This window comes from Gopherus flavomarginatus, chromosome 7 (assembly GCF_025201925.1).
Source record: "Gopherus flavomarginatus isolate rGopFla2 chromosome 7, rGopFla2.mat.asm, whole genome shotgun sequence".
NCBI lineage: Eukaryota > Metazoa > Chordata > Testudines > Testudinidae > Gopherus > Gopherus flavomarginatus.
In genome coordinates, this window is record NC_066623.1 from 105,576,111 (window position 1) to 105,594,287 (window position 18,177).

General features: G+C 42.8%; 1 protein-coding gene across 4 annotated transcripts in view; it reads right to left on the bottom strand.

Annotated features, from left to right (window-relative positions):
* Positions 1-537: 537 nt before the first annotated feature.
* The window catches only part of PODN (podocan), a 38,580-nt gene continuing 20,940 nt past the window's right edge, over positions 538-18,177 (bottom strand). For 2 of the 4 annotated variants that reach the window (XM_050962439.1, XM_050962438.1), the window contains exons 6-11: positions 17,038-17,194; positions 14,802-14,917; positions 11,776-12,433; positions 8,976-9,124; positions 3,290-3,480; positions 538-1,217 (exon numbers count right to left, since the gene is read on the bottom strand). In XM_050962439.1, the coding sequence (XP_050818396.1) occupies positions 3,318-3,480; positions 8,976-9,124; positions 11,776-12,433; positions 14,802-14,917; positions 17,038-17,194 (1,243 nt within the window). In that variant the 3' untranslated portion in view covers positions 538-1,217; positions 3,290-3,317. Of the gene's footprint in view, positions 1,218-1,822; positions 2,201-3,289; positions 3,481-8,975; positions 9,125-11,775; positions 12,434-14,801; positions 14,918-17,037; positions 17,195-18,177 lie in introns of those variants that run through there. The other 2 variants (XM_050962440.1, XM_050962441.1) reach the window with 2 other exon arrangements.

Genomic DNA, 18,177 nt, shown 5'->3' on the forward strand with positions numbered 1-18,177 from the left:
AAATCCTAGGAGCACATTATGCAAACAACATGTGCTCAACCAGAAACCCTCACTTCATCAACAACTTCCTTGCACTGATTAGATAGCTCAGATGAAGGACATTACAAGCAGATTAGAACCTCACAGCCCTTACGCTTTGATTCTTATTTTTTCATGTCTGTTCCATGATTTCAATAGGAACTGAGAGCACTCAGGATATTACAGGTGAGAGCAGCTTTAAGGGCCCAACGTCCTGCAAGGGTTGGTTCCCCAGTCTGGCACTGTGATGGAAAACCCCTCCCCTAATTGTCCTTAATGACATCTTAGGGTCTGCTTATGAGAGGTTCTGAGTACCCACGACTCTCACTGCCTTTGGTGGTCACAGGATCAGGCCTGTAAGTATGTATGCTATACAATATGCGTCTAGTTGAGAATGTGTGCTGCTGCACAGCTCCTAAATATTATTTGGTCCATTCACCTGGTCACTATTCAGGGATATTTATACAAATGCCTCATGGACAAAAAGCAGCAGGATAGAAACTTTGACAAAGACGATAATGTAAAAATGCCTCTCTTTTTTATATATGTACAAGAGTTGTTGATTTGTTTTAAAAACCTTTCTAACATGGGCATATACTGCAGGCTTTGATAGTAGGGATAAGTTACTATGGGATCCAGCCTTAATTTGCTTTTCTCATCCAAATATACATATTGTACTAACAGAGGAATGGATTAATGCAGTCTGGTTGTTCTTATTGCAGTCTGGTGATGAAGATGCCTCACATACTGCTCCACAGATGAAGCTACTGTAAATACCCATCCCTCTTGATTAACTATCAATCTGTTTGAGGTGAGAGAAAAGAGACAAAACATATATATGGTTCATTTAAAATGGAGTGACAAAAACAGTATCTGAAGGCATGTGTTCAAAACAGTCCCATATTGTTGTTATAGATGGAAATGCTAGGGGAAGAGAAAAAGAAGAAACAAAAGCCAGCTTTTGTGAGTTCCAGAGCAATTCCTTATGATCCAGAGTCTTGTATAAGATGAAGTGGAAGCTTTGGGATGGCATTCAGGGTCTCTCCCTGATTAAGGCACTATAACAGGCCTTAATCAACAAGCCTGGCCCAGTGCCACAACAAATAGTCTGAGTGTAGTTCACCACGCACATTTCTCTAAGTGCTCTCAGTATATCTATATATAGATACAGGAATATATGTCATTTTCCATATGTTTTCCTGCAAAACATAAGGAAGGCAAAAATCAGAGTTACATAACTTTGGAGCTTGTGATTCAAAACACAGTAAGCTTAATGCATGCTGACAGAAGTCAGATGTGTCCCAGCCCAAAACAGAGATGTACTTCCTAAAAGGTTTAATGTACCTTGAGTTATTAAGTGTAAACTATTTTCCTAGGAGATTAGTTTGACCACCAGTTCTCTTGTACTTTTATGGATAACATAGGCATGGATCTAATACTTGGCTTTCCCAGTAGCTCCTGCCCTGTTCCAACGCTGATAGCTGAAGTAGACAATCCCCAGTACTGAATTGTTCCATACTCTAAGATGAAAACATTTACCAAGGTGGAGACTACATTTGTTTTCACATCTAACCAAATCCAAATTTGAGCTTGGGTCTCCAGTGGCAAAAGGCTCGTATGTACCTTGACCCCTGCCACCTTCCCACCTATAAAAATCCTTTTTTTAAGAGTAGAGCACTGCACAGAAAACAATAAGAAGAACATAAAAATGGTCATATTGGGTCAGACCAATGCTCCATCTAGCCCAGTATCCCATCTTCTGACAGGGACTGGTGCCAGATGCTTCAGAGGGACTGAACAGAACAGGGCAATTATCAAGAGATCCATCACCTGTCATCCAATGCTGGCTTCTGGCAGTCAGAGGTTTAGAGAGACCTAGAACTTAAGGTTCCATCCCTGACCATCATGGCTCATAGCCATTAAAGGATCTGTCCTACATTAACTTATCCAATTCTTTTTTGAACCCCATTATACTTTTAAATAATCAATGGTCTCCAAACACTGCTGCTCCTCCACCTTATCGTGTACAATAGAAAAGAGAAAAAAGTTCAAATAGAGGGATTAATTGGCTAATCAGATTGGTAATGAGATACAGAGCTCTTCATCTCTAGGTCACCAGCTCAAATCAGCCCAGGGAGGTAGTGACCTGGACTTGTCATGATCTGGAGGCTCTTCACTGAACCTATGTGAAATGAATAGTAATGGTTTCAGTGCGGCCCACAATGGACAGTGCTAACTATACAAATACCACCCCCACTACAACTTGGACTCTTGTTTCAGCCTTGGAAGGGGTGGTGAAAGTTTGGATGTGAATATGTAAGAGTGATGCTATGGATGGGTCATTATATCTGGATCTAAAAGCATAAGCCTCGAGCTACAGGACCAGGACCATTATCTCACAGGCATCAGCAGACAGAAGCCTCTAAATGCAGCCCAGCTACTTGAGTGGATCAAAGAGCCACACTGGTATCAATGAGGGTTGCAAGTGGGCATGGAGACTTTGTCATCCCAAGAGGCCATTACTCCAGGCCATTCCTGAGACATAACATGGGGGCAAATTGAAAAGGCAAGTGCTCCTGCTGCCACTGCTGTGTGATAATCAGAGGCTGCTAGGGTCTGTCCAGCATTTTTGATAAACACCAGATACACAATGATTTTTTAAGAGAAATTTTCCAACCAGCTTTGACTGTGCCATCGCTGTCCCATTATATTTTAGGATGGGTCCTTGAGTCCAGCACTCCAACTCTTACCCATGATGACAAGTATCAGAGGGTAGCCGTGTTAGTCTGGATCTGTAAAAGCAGCAAAGAATCCTGTGGCACCTTATAGACTAACAGACGTTTTGGAGCATGAGCTTTCGTGGGTGAATATAGCATCTGAGGAAGTGGGTATTCACCCACGAAAGCTCATGCTCCAAAACGTCTGTTAGTCTATAAGGTGCCACAGGATTCTTTGCTGCTTTTACCCATGATGAGTAATTCCATTTACTTCAATTGCACTATTCTTGTGAATTAAGATTACTTATGTAAGGGTTTCAGGATTGGACCCTTGAGTGGGGGGAGGGATAGCTCAGTGGTTTGAGCATTGGCCTGCTAAGCTTGGCACTGTGAGTTCAATCCTTGAGAGGGCCACTTAGGGATCTGGGGCAAAATCAGTACTTGGTCCTTCTAGTGAAGGCAGGGGGCTGGACTCAATGACCTTTCAGGGTCTCTTCCAGCACTATGAGATAGGGATATCTCCATATATTAGGTATAACAGGATGGTTACCTACCACATGCTGTGCTTGAGTCTGTTCATAGTTATCTTGATTCCTCCTCTTCTTCCTCCTCCTCCTCTTCTGAATTATCCCTGTTCTTTGAAGTATCAGTGAATTCAAAGTTCCCTTCAATATCCAGCACCTGTAAATGCTTTAGGCTTTGAAATGTACTTTCCTTCACTGCTCCAACTGCTATCTTATTATACCTTCAAAACAAAAGTGCGACCACTGTGTTTAAAATAACTGTTCTCTGCAGTGTGCTACATTCTAATTTTGAACTTGGCCTTTATGTTACAATATATAATCTCTGCAGATGCTAAGTACAGTACACCTTCTACCAACACAGGAGTACTGGGAGATTAGAAAGTAACCTGGGTACAAACTTGCCATAGCTTCAGCCTGGCACACAATACCACTCTAAGAAGTACTGTACCAGCCTAAAGAAGTAGCATTGTTCAAAGTGCAAATGCTGATTGGCCTGACTATAGGATGACACTTCTGAGAGTAGGGCCATTTAAAGGTGGACTTTCTTTTTTTTTTTTTTTTTTTTAAGTCCCAGGTTCAACAGCCTGGATGGCAAAATGCAGGGGCCAAATCCTGAAGTCCGTAAGTGGTCTTTACTCAGACAAACTCCCATTGATTAAACTGAGACTTCTGGCTGAGGACTGAGTAAAACCAGAGGACTTGGCCCTTCTGGATGGGTAGAGGAAGAAATGGAAGGTAATGATCTGTGAACAGCCAGGTGAGGCAGTTATTTATATACTCTGATTATTTTTAACTGTACCACAGTTGACAAAGGACTTTTAGAGCAGGGAAACCCTGAAAATGTGAATGATATGCAGAGTAACTGCTCACTAGGATTCCAACTGATCTGGCTGTCAGAGAAACAGTTGTTCCAGATTCCATCTATTACCTTGCCCCTAACCTCTACAGCTCTACACAGCAGAGAAAAATCACAGTATTGGAAAGTCTCCCATACGTTTCTTTATCCCAGCACCCAGTACTTTCCCTCCCATAGGGAAATGGTACCAGCTGCATGTCCTAAGTTTCAAAGTATAGTGTGTTTGCAGAGTTGTTGTAGTTATGTTGGTCCCAGAATATGAGAGAGACAAAGTAGGTGAGGTAATCGCTCTCAACCTTTTTGATTCCAGGCACCAGCTTGCTGCCTTCCTACACTGTAAGAGGGAGATCTCAGGGACTGGTGCCAGTCCACAGATTGGTCGTTGAGAAACACTGCTAATGAAATGGGCAATTGAAGGTTAGAAGGCAGTGCGGTGTTTTACAGATAGTTGTAATGAGCCATAAAACCAGTGTCTCTGTGTCCATGGTTTTATCCATCTAGCAGTTATGAATTTAAGTTCCCAGGCTTGCTTTTGAAGATGTTGTGCAGAGACAAGTTCCCCACAGACCAGCACACACCAAACTGAAGTGGCACCAAACCCTGCCAGAACAACAGATGCAAAACCTGCAGACATATTTCCTCTGCTACAATGATCAAAATCCCACACAACACACCTTTCAAGATTCATCAGTCTTACACACACCTATCACAACATGTGGCTGAGTGCATTATCCAGTGCATCAAATGCCCCAACATTAACTATGTAGATGAAACCAGACAATCACTACACTCTCAAATGAACTCACGCAGACAAAAATACCATGTCACCTGTGGACGAACACTTGTCACAAAGCAATCACTCCCTATCTGACCTCTCAGTACTTGACCTCCAAAGGAAACCTGCACAATACTTTCAAAAGATGAGCCTGGCAACTTAGATTCATAACTCTGCTGGACACTAAAAACCGCAGACTCTGAAACACTGGTTTTATGGCTCATTACAACAATTTGTAACACACAACACTGCCTAACCCTAAATTGCCCAGTTCATTTTAAGTGATCTCCTACAGGGTGAGTAAACCCTTGTGCCTAACAATCCATCCCAATTTGTATTTAGCTCAGACACTCTGGTTTCCTTCCCCAGACCTGAAGAAGAGCTCTATGAAGCTCGAAAGCTTGTACTTTCCACCAACAGAAATTGGTCCAATAAAAGATACTACCTCACCTACTATGTCTCTCTCAAAATATAGTGTGTTTGTCTATGAGACTCAAGAACACCTGTTGATAGTTTGTTTTTTTCCCCTTAAATACTGAATCAAAGGCTCCCTGCAGAAACACAACAAAGTGCAACAATTGATAATCTGTAAACAATGTATACACACTAATATGTATTTTTAAGGCTCCTTCATGTCTATTGCATGGCCTATCACTCTTGAATGTAGTCACTGTTGTATCCTCTTAAATATTCCCAGATGCTATAGTATTTAGTAGAATGCCTTGTCAGCCTAAGAGATATTTGTCAACAAGAAGCCCTTAGTCATCATACCATTGTAAAACAATAGCATGATGACTAACGGCTTCTTGTTGACAAATATCTCTTAGGCTGACAAGGCCTTCTACTAAATACTATAGCAAGACATTTTAGTGTATTTGTTTTATATACACACATTTTTATATAAATTTGGTTTCTGATTTGCATCCAAGTTCTCACTAAATTCTCAGAACCCTGAGCAGCTGGATTCAAAGACAATAGGTTTTTAAATTATTGCATAGTAAGCAAATCAAATTATCCAGGAAAGGATTATTCAAATCTGTAGGTAACACAAAGCAATTTAATTGCATATAAAGGAATAAGATCAGACCGTATAAAGCTCACTAGGCCATGCACATCCCAGGCTTTCGAACACGATACTGCAGGGATAAAATATCAGATTAAATCAAATATTCCATATTAGCCAGGGGTTTTATAAATCCTGTGAGCAGTATTGCTAACATCAGTCTCTTAGAATAATAAAAATACATACATTTACTGGACCAAAAACTGATTTCACTTGCATTAGTGTAAATCCTGAGTAACTCCATTTAAGTTAGTCACAACTGTTTGGATTTATGCTGAGTATAGATGAGATGAGTATGTGGCCCATTACACCTACCAAGTATATAGTTAAAAAACAAACTCTTCATCTAGTGGAGTTTCTAGTTCAATGCTATTTAATCTAAATTACATCCTGGATAGACATCAATATCTAAAGGTTTGCAGTGATTTACAAAGCAAAGAAGCAATCTTTTCCTGAGCTAAAAGGATGGGAAAATATTAAGTCTCTGTCAGAGCTGTGGGAAACTGAGACCTCTTCATTTGTAGGGCTTTTCATGCTCATGAGTTTTGAATTTGAACAGAGCTCAGGAAATAAATTGTCCCAGGCGTGTATGAAACTTACTCATTGAAAAGTTTATAGAAGTGAGTGAACTTGGCCCAAGTTTGGGGTTTGCATTGAAAGCTGATGAGTTTCACTTTTCATTTTGAACATTTCACCCAGTTCTAGTCTCTGTCCTTAATTAACTTGAAATTCTGACTATAAGGCCATGAACTAGTTTGAAACTTTGGGTTTCTATCCCTACATTCCAGTCACTCTTCTGCAGGCAAGTTCTGTTCAGTGCAGGACAATGGTAGCGGGGGATGTGTCTGCATGGCCCTGCCACTTATGTGTGATCTGGGCCATTTGTGCTGCCTGAACTGTGTAAAGTGGCCATAGCACACTTGAGAACGTGGCCCCACATTTCGCACAAAGTGCACAAACGGCCACGTTGAAAAGATTTGCTGTAATATTGCTGATTGTTACCAATAGTAAGAGATCTCGTCTTCAGCAAGCATGGCATGCTGGTTTTGGGGTCTCCCCCAACCTCTGTAGCAACAATAATGACTAGAGCGAGGAGCTGAACAAATGTATGCTATTATGTGTTTCCTCTGCACTATAGATTCTTTAGACTTGTGAGAGATATTAGAAATCGGAGAGGCACGGCAGGTGAGGTAATAACTTTTACTGGACCATCTTCTGTTGGTGATAGAGTTGCCAGGTGCCCGGTTTTTGACCGGAAAGTCTGGTTGAAAAGGGGACTTGGCAGTGTCCAGTCAGATGTACTGACCAGACACCAAAAGTCCAGTTACCGCAGGGTGCAAGGAGGCATGGTGTCATTAACTGATACTAGACCCTGCTCAGCCAGGGCCACTTCTACCTGTAGGCAGGCTTCTTGTCAGGCTGCAGCAGCTCTCATCCCAGCCCCAGAGCAGAGGGAGCCCAGCTGGAAGGGGAGATGGAGGGTGGAGATGATCCAGCGAGCGACAGGGGTGCAGTCTTATGGGGGAAGGGCAGAGCAGGGGGCGGGGCCTCAGGGGTCCAGTTACCTGCCATTAGAAAGGAGCAACCCTAGTTGGTATGACACACAAACTTCAAGCTACACAGAGCTCTTCCTCAGATCTAGGCTGAAGAAGAGCTCTGTTTAAGCTTGAAAACTTGTCTCTCTCACCAACAGAAGTTGGTCCAATAAAAGATATTTTCTCACCCATCTTGTCTCTCTAATAAACTGGGACCAGCACAGCTACACCACCATATAATAGAAATCAGAGTCAGTTTTTTGGCACAGGATTGAAAATGCTCCTTCCCAAAAGATCTGCAGGGCACTTTCAAATGGTTATTGAAAATCAGTTATTACACAACATCAGGGCTAGACCAATCAATCTGCAATGCTACAGAGATCAATTGTCAAACTGTCAGCCACTCCCAAGTTGCCTCCTGGTGGCCAGAGGTGCCTCTGCAAAAGTCTGCCTCAATTTCCCCTTCGCTCAAGGCCCCTTTAAAAGTCCACATGGTCCATATATTCAAAACATTCTCCTTCTGGGGTCCAATTCATTAAGTGCTGCACAAAGTCATTCAAAATAGAACTCAAACCTACAAAGTCTTCACCCCAATTTCAACTGGGCCCAGCCCCTCCTCTCTGAGGGTCTGTCCTCTCTTTACAGTTTATTTCTTTTACCCCAGTGCTAAGCTGGTCACATAGTCCCTTCTCCCTGTGGGTCTGTCTTCTTGCTCTCTCAGCATCCCATACCTGGAATATGGCCTTCTCTACAGACCTTCCCCACTCATGTTTTCTCATTGCTCACATAGGGTCCTGCAGGAGCCTTTGTAATCCCTGCAGTGTCTGCAGGAATCTGCCAACCCACAGCTGACTCCCACTTTATAAGGCCAAGATATCTCCCCTTAAATTCAACTAGGCAGCAGGTAATCAATCCAGGTTCACTGGATCTCACTCCCTCTAAGAGGGCCAGGCCAATCACCCTATGCCACCCATGTTCATAATCATATCATGGGCTCACCCCTTCCCCACAAAACTGCCAATGCAACACACACATTGTGCAAAGTTATAGTCATGCATGCCCCCAAACCACTAACAAGCTTCTATTTGCGATACTATAGATATTCAGGACTGAAAATCAGTGGCAAGGCTGACTGAGTTAAAATTAGACTTTCCAAACTTGTAGTTCCTGGCTATATCTGGGCACAGGACAAACACGTATACTGACATCCTACAGTCTCTCTAATCCATCTGCCTGACCCATTCTTATAAACACTGAAATTTAAAAGGATGCAGCACTCAAAGCAGAGTGAGTGTATGAGGTGCACACATGACCTCTTACTGCATATAAACCTAGCTGCACCCTGGATTACTGTACGATCAAGTTGCCCATAGGAGAAGCTAGGATTTTAAATGCCTCCCCTTCCCCACACCCCTGAAGCAAGCAATCACAAAAGAGAATAAAGCAAACAATCCTGTGTGCAGACTCAAAGTAGAAAATTCCCTTACCTGAGGAAAATTCCTTTTATGTTGGGTGTGGATTCAAAGGCATTCTCTGATACCATGGTGATCTTGTTGTTCTGGAGATATAGATATTCTAGGGATCCTGGCAAGTCCGATGGAATAGAAATCAGCTGATTGCCACCCATATCTAATAGCTGAAAGGAAGAGTCAAAGCCAGGGGTTAACTGAAGAGATGAGTGTAGACAGCAGCAGCACCAACCATATTTCATTACTGGTGAACCAGATTATGATGTGTGAATCTCAAAAGGATGGGTATTGATAGCTATCACTATGGGTAACCATCCAGAAGTTAGGTACAAGTGCAAAACCTATCCCGGATTACTGGGTCTGAACATGTGAGTAGGAAATCACCTGAAAAAAGGTAGGTAGGTAGGGGTGTGTGTGTGTGTGTATCTGTGTGTGTATCTGTGTCTGTGTGTGAGAGAAAGAGAGAGAGAGAGTGAATGAGTGAGAGAGAGACTGAGCATTTTCAACCCTGTAAAAAGGTTCAGTTTCAGTTCAAGGTGGAGGGATTTTTATGGTTTCGAACCTCGTTTCACGTCAAGATCACTGTGGCCAGGAGGATTCTGGGCAGCTAAAGCTGTAGGGGGTCCTGTCCTCCCACAGTGCTATTTAATCTAGCAGTATCACATCAAAGATCATGCTGCTTTCTTTAAGGGCCCCTACATTTCTCTATCCCTATCCTCATGTATTAGTCCAGGCCTGTTTGTAAATGAATGAAAAACATACTGGGTTTCAATTATGCATAGAACTCCTTGGATGATATTCTCTCAAACACTTCATTGATTAAAGTTACTTTTCAAATGTTACTTTCAAAGTTACTTTACAGACCAATGTGTTAGCTATTAGCTAGGGCCTGATGCCACAACCCTTACTCACATGTGCAGTCTTACAGAAAGAAATGGGCCGAATATTTCTCCAACTCCCTATCTAAGATATATTTGTGTAGCACCAATTGCCATAATATCTAGCCACTGCTGTGTGTTACCATTACTGCAAATCTGGAATTCCACTGACTTCAGTACATTCATTCTGGATTTAGGCCCCAAACTTGCTTAACTTTGCTCATTGACTTCAGTGGGAATAGTCACATGTGCAAAGTGAAGCATGTGGATAAGTATTTGCAGGATCGGGGCCTTACTCAGCTATAATTTGTCAAACCTGCCACAATAGGACTACTCATGTAAGAACTGCAGGGTCAACCCCTTAATGAAGTATACATTACTGTATGCTGTAAGAGAAATAACTAAGTAATAAAGTCACTCAAAAAAATGCAGTGTGCCAAATGCAACCTTCTTAGAGGCTACTTGAAGAAAAAAAAGGGCCTGTTATAGTAATAATCATTTTTCTTGAACAGAGTTTACCATGTAGTAGGGTACAGCTGGACTCAAGGGGCTCTGCACTTCTCTGGCTTGACACTAATTTCAGTGGTGTGACAGTGGCATAAAACCAGAGTTATGCTGAAGTGAATCAGACCCATAGATAACAGAAGCTTATCTCTTCTTAATAATTAAAGCTTCCAAGATCTTAAGAGCATTTGGTTTGGTTTGGTTTGAAAACAGATGGGTTAGGATGGATAAATGTCTTTAGTACTACAGTGAAACAATCCCACCATCTGTAATCTTCTTTGGTAACATCATCCTTCAAAACTAAATTCCATCTTTGAACTAACCAGCTTTGAAATACAAACATACAGTAAGTCACACTTTAGGTTACCTGCCTTCATTAAAAGCACCAAGTTGACAAGACAATTAAAAAGGTATGATAAAAATCATGGGCCAGGGCCTCACCTAGTATAAACTGGCATTGCTCCATTAATTTCAATGGAGTTATGCCAATTTATACCACCTGAAATCTGATGCACCATTTTCTCCATAGACTTCAAGAGCAGAACTAACATGAGATGAACTGCTGTACAAATCAAAATTCTTGGCATGTCTGAAGCCCTTACGCTGATAACCAGCATCACATACGCTCTGCATCTCTTATCCCTGTGGTGCTTTCAGATACAAAAGCTCCCTCCCTACAGTGCATTAATGTAGGTACAGTGGATGGTTGCCATATGACAAGAGCAATACCCTTTAATGCAGGAAATGGGGCTCTTGCCTAAAAGGAAATGCAGACAAATCCTTCAGCTACTGACAACTGCAAGATCATTTTGCATATCCCAAACGTGATTGTTCCTGCCTGCCTTATGTTTCTATTCAACTTTCCCTGACAATTAACTAAAGGACAAGCAGTTGATTGAATCCAGGCCTTCTAACTGCTATCCAGGTGCCTTACCCAGCTGAGCTGCTAAATCCTACAGCTTGGCTTGTCTGACTGTAAGCTGCTATGGATGTTTTGTGCATTAACAGCTTGTTTTGTTTATGCACTCCTTGCCTCCCAGTGTCCCTCCTTTCAGAACTCTACACAATAAAGCTTATTTAAAACCCCTGCGGGTGAGGAGTGGCATTTTTATGGCGGCATCTGGAGTTTTAGCTGCATGAGTCATTAATATCCAGTTGAAAATAGAACACAGCTTCAGAGTCCAGGACCAGAGAAATCCTTATGTTTCCTCTGATAACAGTACAAAGGCGGCTGTCTTTCTATTTAGGAGGACAACTCTGCCACAAGTCTTTTAAAATCAGATAATTTCCCCTTTCTGCACTGTCCTGCACTTAATGTGCAGGCCTAGAAAATAAGGGCCAATCTGAACCTAGCATTAATGCTCACTGAATTGGACCAAGCAAATAAGGAAGGGACATCCATATTATCAATACAATAGAGAAGGTGGTGTTTCTACCTGGAGACTGCTGAGTTCTCTCCATGCTCCCCTGTGAATGGAATTGACTTTCAGTTTATTGTTGCTCAGATAGAGCTCCTGCAGCTTTGTCATTCCTGCCAGGGCTCTTCTTGGAATGGTGCTTATGTCGTTCTCCTTCAGTTTCAGAATCTGCAAGTTCTTTGGAAAGCCGAAGGGCAGTATGTGGAGGTTGTTCCCAGAAAGATCCAAGGACTTCAGCAGTCTCAGCTTGCGGAAGGCCTCCCGATGGATATGAAGACTTGTGATCTTATTGTAACTCAAGTTTAGCTCCTCCAGTAAGTAAGTGGTAGCAAAGTCATTCCTGTTAATCTCAGAGATCTGGTTGTGAAGTATCATAAGTGTCTTCACTCGCCGAGGTAGCCCACTGGGAATCCTTTCCAGCATATTGTTGTACAAGTGGACAGTGTGCAGCTTCTTCAAACCCTGGAAGGCTAGCGGGTGGATCCCTCGGGCTTTTAATTTGTTGTTGTGAAGTAAAAGGTACTCAAGGTTTCTAATTTGGATCAAGACCTCCCTGCCAATCGTCTTAATTGCATTCTTTTCCAGGTGAAGGAGGACGATGTTTCGAGGTAAGCCACTCGGGATTTGTGAAAGATTATTGCTGGACAAATCTAGATATTCAAGGCTGGATAGTTTCCTTGGGAAAGCAGGAAAGAAAACAATTCTCCATTTACATACTGCCAAGTGAAACAATAATCTGTCTCCCTGAGGGGATTTATCCCCTTTTTAAAATACTTTCTCCCCCCCATCCTGGTCACCCTGCTACTTCCCTTACTGTCCTTGATGTTGTATCCCTGGTGGGGACAGCAGAATATGTAGTTCCTCACTGGCCACTAGGGGATATCCAGTGCCATCAAGCACCTGCTACACTTGCAGGAGAGCTGGCTGGATTCCATAAGCATCTGCCAGGGAGCTGAGATCTGCCTTTCAGCTTGGTAGTTCTCTCCGTTAACACCACATACAAAATACTACAGCCAAATGATCAAAGTTATTGCATGCCACCAGAAAGACAGGTAGAGATGCAGTAGAAAGACCATTAAAATTTAAAAGTTCTGCTGTCAGTTTAAAATGACTACATCACAATCGACACTAACTCGTGTCTCCTTTCAAATAAAAGAGTAATTTTCACAGTAAAAAAACAAAGTTTTGACTTTGAGATGATGCTGAATTGTTCTCACCAAAGGGGGAGACATAAGCTCAGAGGCCTATGCCAAGATTATGAACTTCTCGTGACCTCCTAGTATTATGGAAGTGATTCAAAGCCAGATCTGCTTTGTGTAAACTATTCAAACTAGATTCTAAGGACTCAGTTGTAGCTAAAGCAAATCTTCAGTGCAGGTACTTATACCAAATGGATTCACATAAGTGGTATTGAATCCTGTGGCACCTTATAGACTAACAGACGTTTTGGAGCATGAGCTTTCGTGGGTGAATACCCACTTCGTCAGATGCATCTGACGAAGTGGGTATTCACCCACGAAAGCTCATGCTCCAAAACGTCTGTTAGTCTATAAGGTGCCACAGGATTCTTTGCTGCTTTTACAGATCCAGACTAACACGGCTACCCCTCTGATAAGTGGTATTATTTCTCAGCTCTGTGTTTCAAGGCATTTCTGGAACTGAATAGCTTCAAGTCAGACAGTATACTCTACTTATATAATCTGTATGGCAATGTATATCCCAGGAAATATGGATTTATGTAGTGCAACCTTCATTGACCACTGAGTACAAAAGATCAAACCCCATCCCCACTGCGAAAGGTGATCTGTGGCTTAGCTGGAGTGATCGTGCTGTGCTCATCCAACCTTATCAGAAAATCTGCAAATTTGACACAATCAGCTCAGGATTGAACAAAGACTGTGAATGGCTTGCCAATTACAGAACCAGTTTCTCCTCTCTTGGTTTTCACACCTCAACTGCTAGAACAGGGCCTCATCCTCCCTGATTGAACTGACCTCGTTATCTCTAGCTTGCTTGCTAGCACACATATATATACCTGCCCCTGGATATTTCCATTACATGCATCTGAGGAAGTGGGTATTCACCCACGAAAGCTCATGCTCCAAAACGTCTGTTAGTCTATAAGGTGCCACAGGATTCTTTGCTGCTTATCAGAAATGTTACACACTACATTATTCTGGAGATAAAAATAGCAAACCCACAGATAAATTACTATGCAATTGTCAGGATGCTAAATAGTGGCGGGAAGAATAAAGGGGTTGTTGCATTTTCCTTTCTTCATAATCTGACAGGTTTGTAGAGTACATAGCAAGTTATGCGCAGGACCCAGGTACTGTGAGTCAGATCCTCAGGTACAGCCAGTCAAGTACTCCACACAACTGAGAAGGCAAAGGTAGCTTTCTGACACACTGATCCCAAGAGTCTCAGTTTACCCATAGCACAGCATAGAGAAGCCAAAGGGCTATTTTAAATTGCACCAGCTTGTAAAAAACCCTTAGGGGCCATTTTACTTCTGGGAAGTATCAAAGCACAGCATTCTCCAGCTTTCCTCCTACACTGGGGTAGCCCCATGGCAGGGTAATCCTTAACTGAATAATTAGGGCAGGTTTCAAGTTCGTTTTGCACTGTGAGAGCAGCACAAAGGAGAATCAGCAGAGCTGAAGATCTAGCCTTAATGTCCAGAAAACTGCACTTGGATCTGATCATGAAAAGTGCTGAGTGACCTCACTTCCTGTTGGTTTCAACAGGAGTGGACCCCTAAACTTCTACTGACTTCAGCATGACTCTAGGCCTCTCCCAATAGGCACCTGGGATTTTGCATGATTGGGCCTGTAGCTACCAGGGAGCTAGAATCATTAGTGTCCTTTGTTTAAAGATACTGTCTGATACCAGTTCAAACTGTTCACCAATATGTTTGCATTTGGATGGCAGCACTTGAATTAAGGCCTTTTCATATAGACCCAGTAAATAAAATGGCACATTTTATAATAGAAACCTTGTACATGTAAAGAAAAAATAGCCAAATTTAAAGAGCAGAGTCTCACCAGAAGGTTTCATTGTCCATCCCTTCATTAGTCAAGTAGTTGTTCTGCAAATACAGCTCTCGAAGGCCCGCAAGATCATTGAAGGCTCCTATGGGAATCTTTTCCAGTTTGTTGTTCTATAGACACAGAAAGAGCATTATTATTCTGAGAATATCCGAGTCTAGAGAATAGTCAGGCACAGCTCTGAGTAGCTATCATCATAGGCCTCATGTCCGTGGGCATAAGCAGCAATAAAAAAATCAGTTGGACTAGCATATGATACATGGGGATGTTACCAGGCTCTGAGAGAAGTATATCCAAACAGTAGGCCAAATCCTGCAGTCCTTTCTCACTCACTCTTCTGGCATAATTCCCCAAGAGTTTTGACTGAGGACAGAGTAAGAGAATTGCAGGATTTGGCCCATTAACAGGGTCCTACGTACTGTACAGGTTCCTGTTCCTTCCCCTCAATAAAGCTATGCACCTAATCAACCCTGGCCAAAGAATCTAGACTCAGCAAACCAGATTCCACTATAAAGTGGACCAACCAATTCTGCAATCCTAACAAGATTCCTTATCTACCAAAAAGTACAGTTCCTAAGAGTTAGATTCCAGAAAGCTACCTTCTCCCCTTAATGTGGCTTCTGAGTGGCCAACAGGCAGCCAAAGATAAACCTTGCTGTTGCCCTGAGCCAACATTAAAAATGTTACGTTCGTTGGTGCATTCCATTTACAAGCAGGAATTATAAATGGGCTCCCACACTTTTAGAATATATAAGGCACTAATGTTGAATTTGGCAGACTCAAAACAGTTCAAGTATATGAAGAATGCACCAGACGCTGGGACAGCTTCATGTCTTATACATCATCTCAATAAATGGGACTACACCAGTGTCGAAGTGATCAGAGAGAGGAAAGAGACAACATGACTGTGTCACATCAAAACTAACTCTGCCTCTCCCCTTTCAACTCCCAGCGGCTAGCCCTCATTTATTGTTGCTCTCCCATTGGCTAGTCAAGACAACAGGTTCATGTGTCGCTACCAGCGGATGACACGTTTTGGAAACAAATCTCATATTTCCCTCTCCGATCCTCCTCTTTTCCCCCACAGGGTCCAAGACTTTCACTCTCACAGCTGACTGAGGAAAGACAGTTAAAGTCCAGCACTGGGCAAACTCTGGGTCTTGATTGTGCACAGGGCTGAGTACCCACACGTCCCGTTAAAGTCAATGGGATTAGCGAGCACTCAACATCTTGCAGGAGTCGTCCAGCAATTCACAAGATTAGGCCCTTTACCTCTCTCTAAACTGGAGACCCTGTTCCTAGAAAGTGTTGCATGAGAGTCAACGGTGAAACATTCAAAGGAAAAGGAAAGCAGGGCAGGCAACAAAGGACTGCATAGCTTAGGGAGATGATAATAGGCGAAGGGCCTTCTTCATCTCCCAGGGATTGTCAGCACTGAGCACAGCTGGGTCCAGAATTCTCCACCATCGCAGCTCCTCCATGTTAGCTATGGTGAGAGCTCTAGTGCAAATGGGCAACACATGATTTTAATCTAGATTAGATGACATGGAGATAATACCAGAGCACAGCTACACTACAGTGCCCACTAGTGCCTCTGCCAGGGTTAGCTGCAGCCATGGAAAATTACTGGTCCAAATATTCCAGTTGCCAGTTCAGTAGAGACCAAAAGTCATTGCTACTTGAAGGTGATACAGCCTATGTGAAATAGTCTGGTGAGCAAAGACAGTACCTTCCTAGTGGATAAGCAGCTATGTCAGAAAAAACACCATCACAAATGGCAGGCTCAGCAAAGAGGACAAAGACCGAATGGCCTTAGGAACTTATCTGCCCTCTCATCTCATCCCTTATCTGCCCTCTGTGTTATTCCAACATGCGAGGACAGCATGACAAAATGTGCACTCTCTCTGTTCAAGGACTGCCTGGTGTTTGGCTACACTCAGGATTGAGACATGCAAGGCTACCAGCCAGCCACCAGCAATAAATTCCCTTGGAAATAGAAAAAACGGAATTTTGATCTGGGCAAACAGCTTGTTGCTTAGCAAAACAGCCGTCACTTCTCATGCCAGTAAACTTGTATGTACAGGGGAGATTGGCTACTCTCTGGCTTGCTTTTAGTTCAGCCCAAACCTAGCAGGCACAATCTAACAATGGGCCTGCCTCTGCTGTTTAAATCTCAGACACACACAGAACTGCATCCCAGATGTAAGAGAATACACAAAGTTGGTTTCATTACCTTTAAGTGTAGCTTATATAGTGCTGGAGGCAGGTTCTTTGGAACATACTTCAGGAAATTGCTGGACATAATCAATATCTCCACATTATTAGAGCCATTGAACATATTATCAGGTAACCCAGCATCTGAAAGTTTATTGTTGTGAAGATACACAGATCTACCAGAAAGAAAGACAGACTGAATTAGGCAGTATAGTCTGCTTTCCTCTCTTATCCAATACAGCCTTCTGAAATCTACACCTCAGTCTATCTTCTTCCTTGTCTTAAGATACAGATGTTCATTTTTTAATGAATCACTTATTCTGCCAAGTATAACACAGATGTGCCCAAACCACAATACTGGCCCCAGGCAGTCTCTGAGTGGTGGAAATGTTCAAAATCCAAACCTGGATTTTGAACATTTCCACCACTCAGAGACAAAGCCTGGAGACAAAGCCTGGAATCTGTACATGGCAAGACTTGGGTATGTTTGAAATTTTGATCTGCATTTAGCAGCTTGAGCCCAGCTCAGTGTTTGGCCACAAGGCAAAGAGACTCTTTTGGAGCGATGGGCAAACCTCAAAGTTTAGAGTTTGGATTTGGTTCAGAGACATACCCAAAATTTGGGTTCTAGTCTAAAGCAGTGGTTCTTAACCAGGGGTCCACGAGCAGGTTTCAGGGGGTCTGCCAAGCATAGCCAGTGTTAGACTCGCTGGGGCCCAAGGCAGAAAGCTGAAGTCTTGCCACACAGGGCTGCAGCTCAGGGCACCAAGCCCCACCACCTGGGGCTGAAGTTAAAGCCTGAGAAACTTAGCTTCACGGTGCCCCCTGTGGTGTGGGGCTCCATGCAACGGCCCTGCTTGCTAGCCCTGGCTATTATAAGCAGAAAAACAGTTGTGGCACAGCTGGGCCGTGGAGTTTTTATAACATGTTGGACGGGGACCTCAGACAGAAAAAGGTTGAGAACCCCTGGTTTAAAGCACATCCCAACCTTGAGTTTGCAAAGTTGGGCTATAAATCTCTTGAGGATTGGTCATCTCAGGAGATTTCCACTCTTTCTGCTTCCATGAAGGCGGGAAATAATACAAGAATACCTTCTATGTTGCTATTTCAGAATTTCTGCTCCTAGAACTCAGGAGTGCAGAGACCACTATGCAGATGA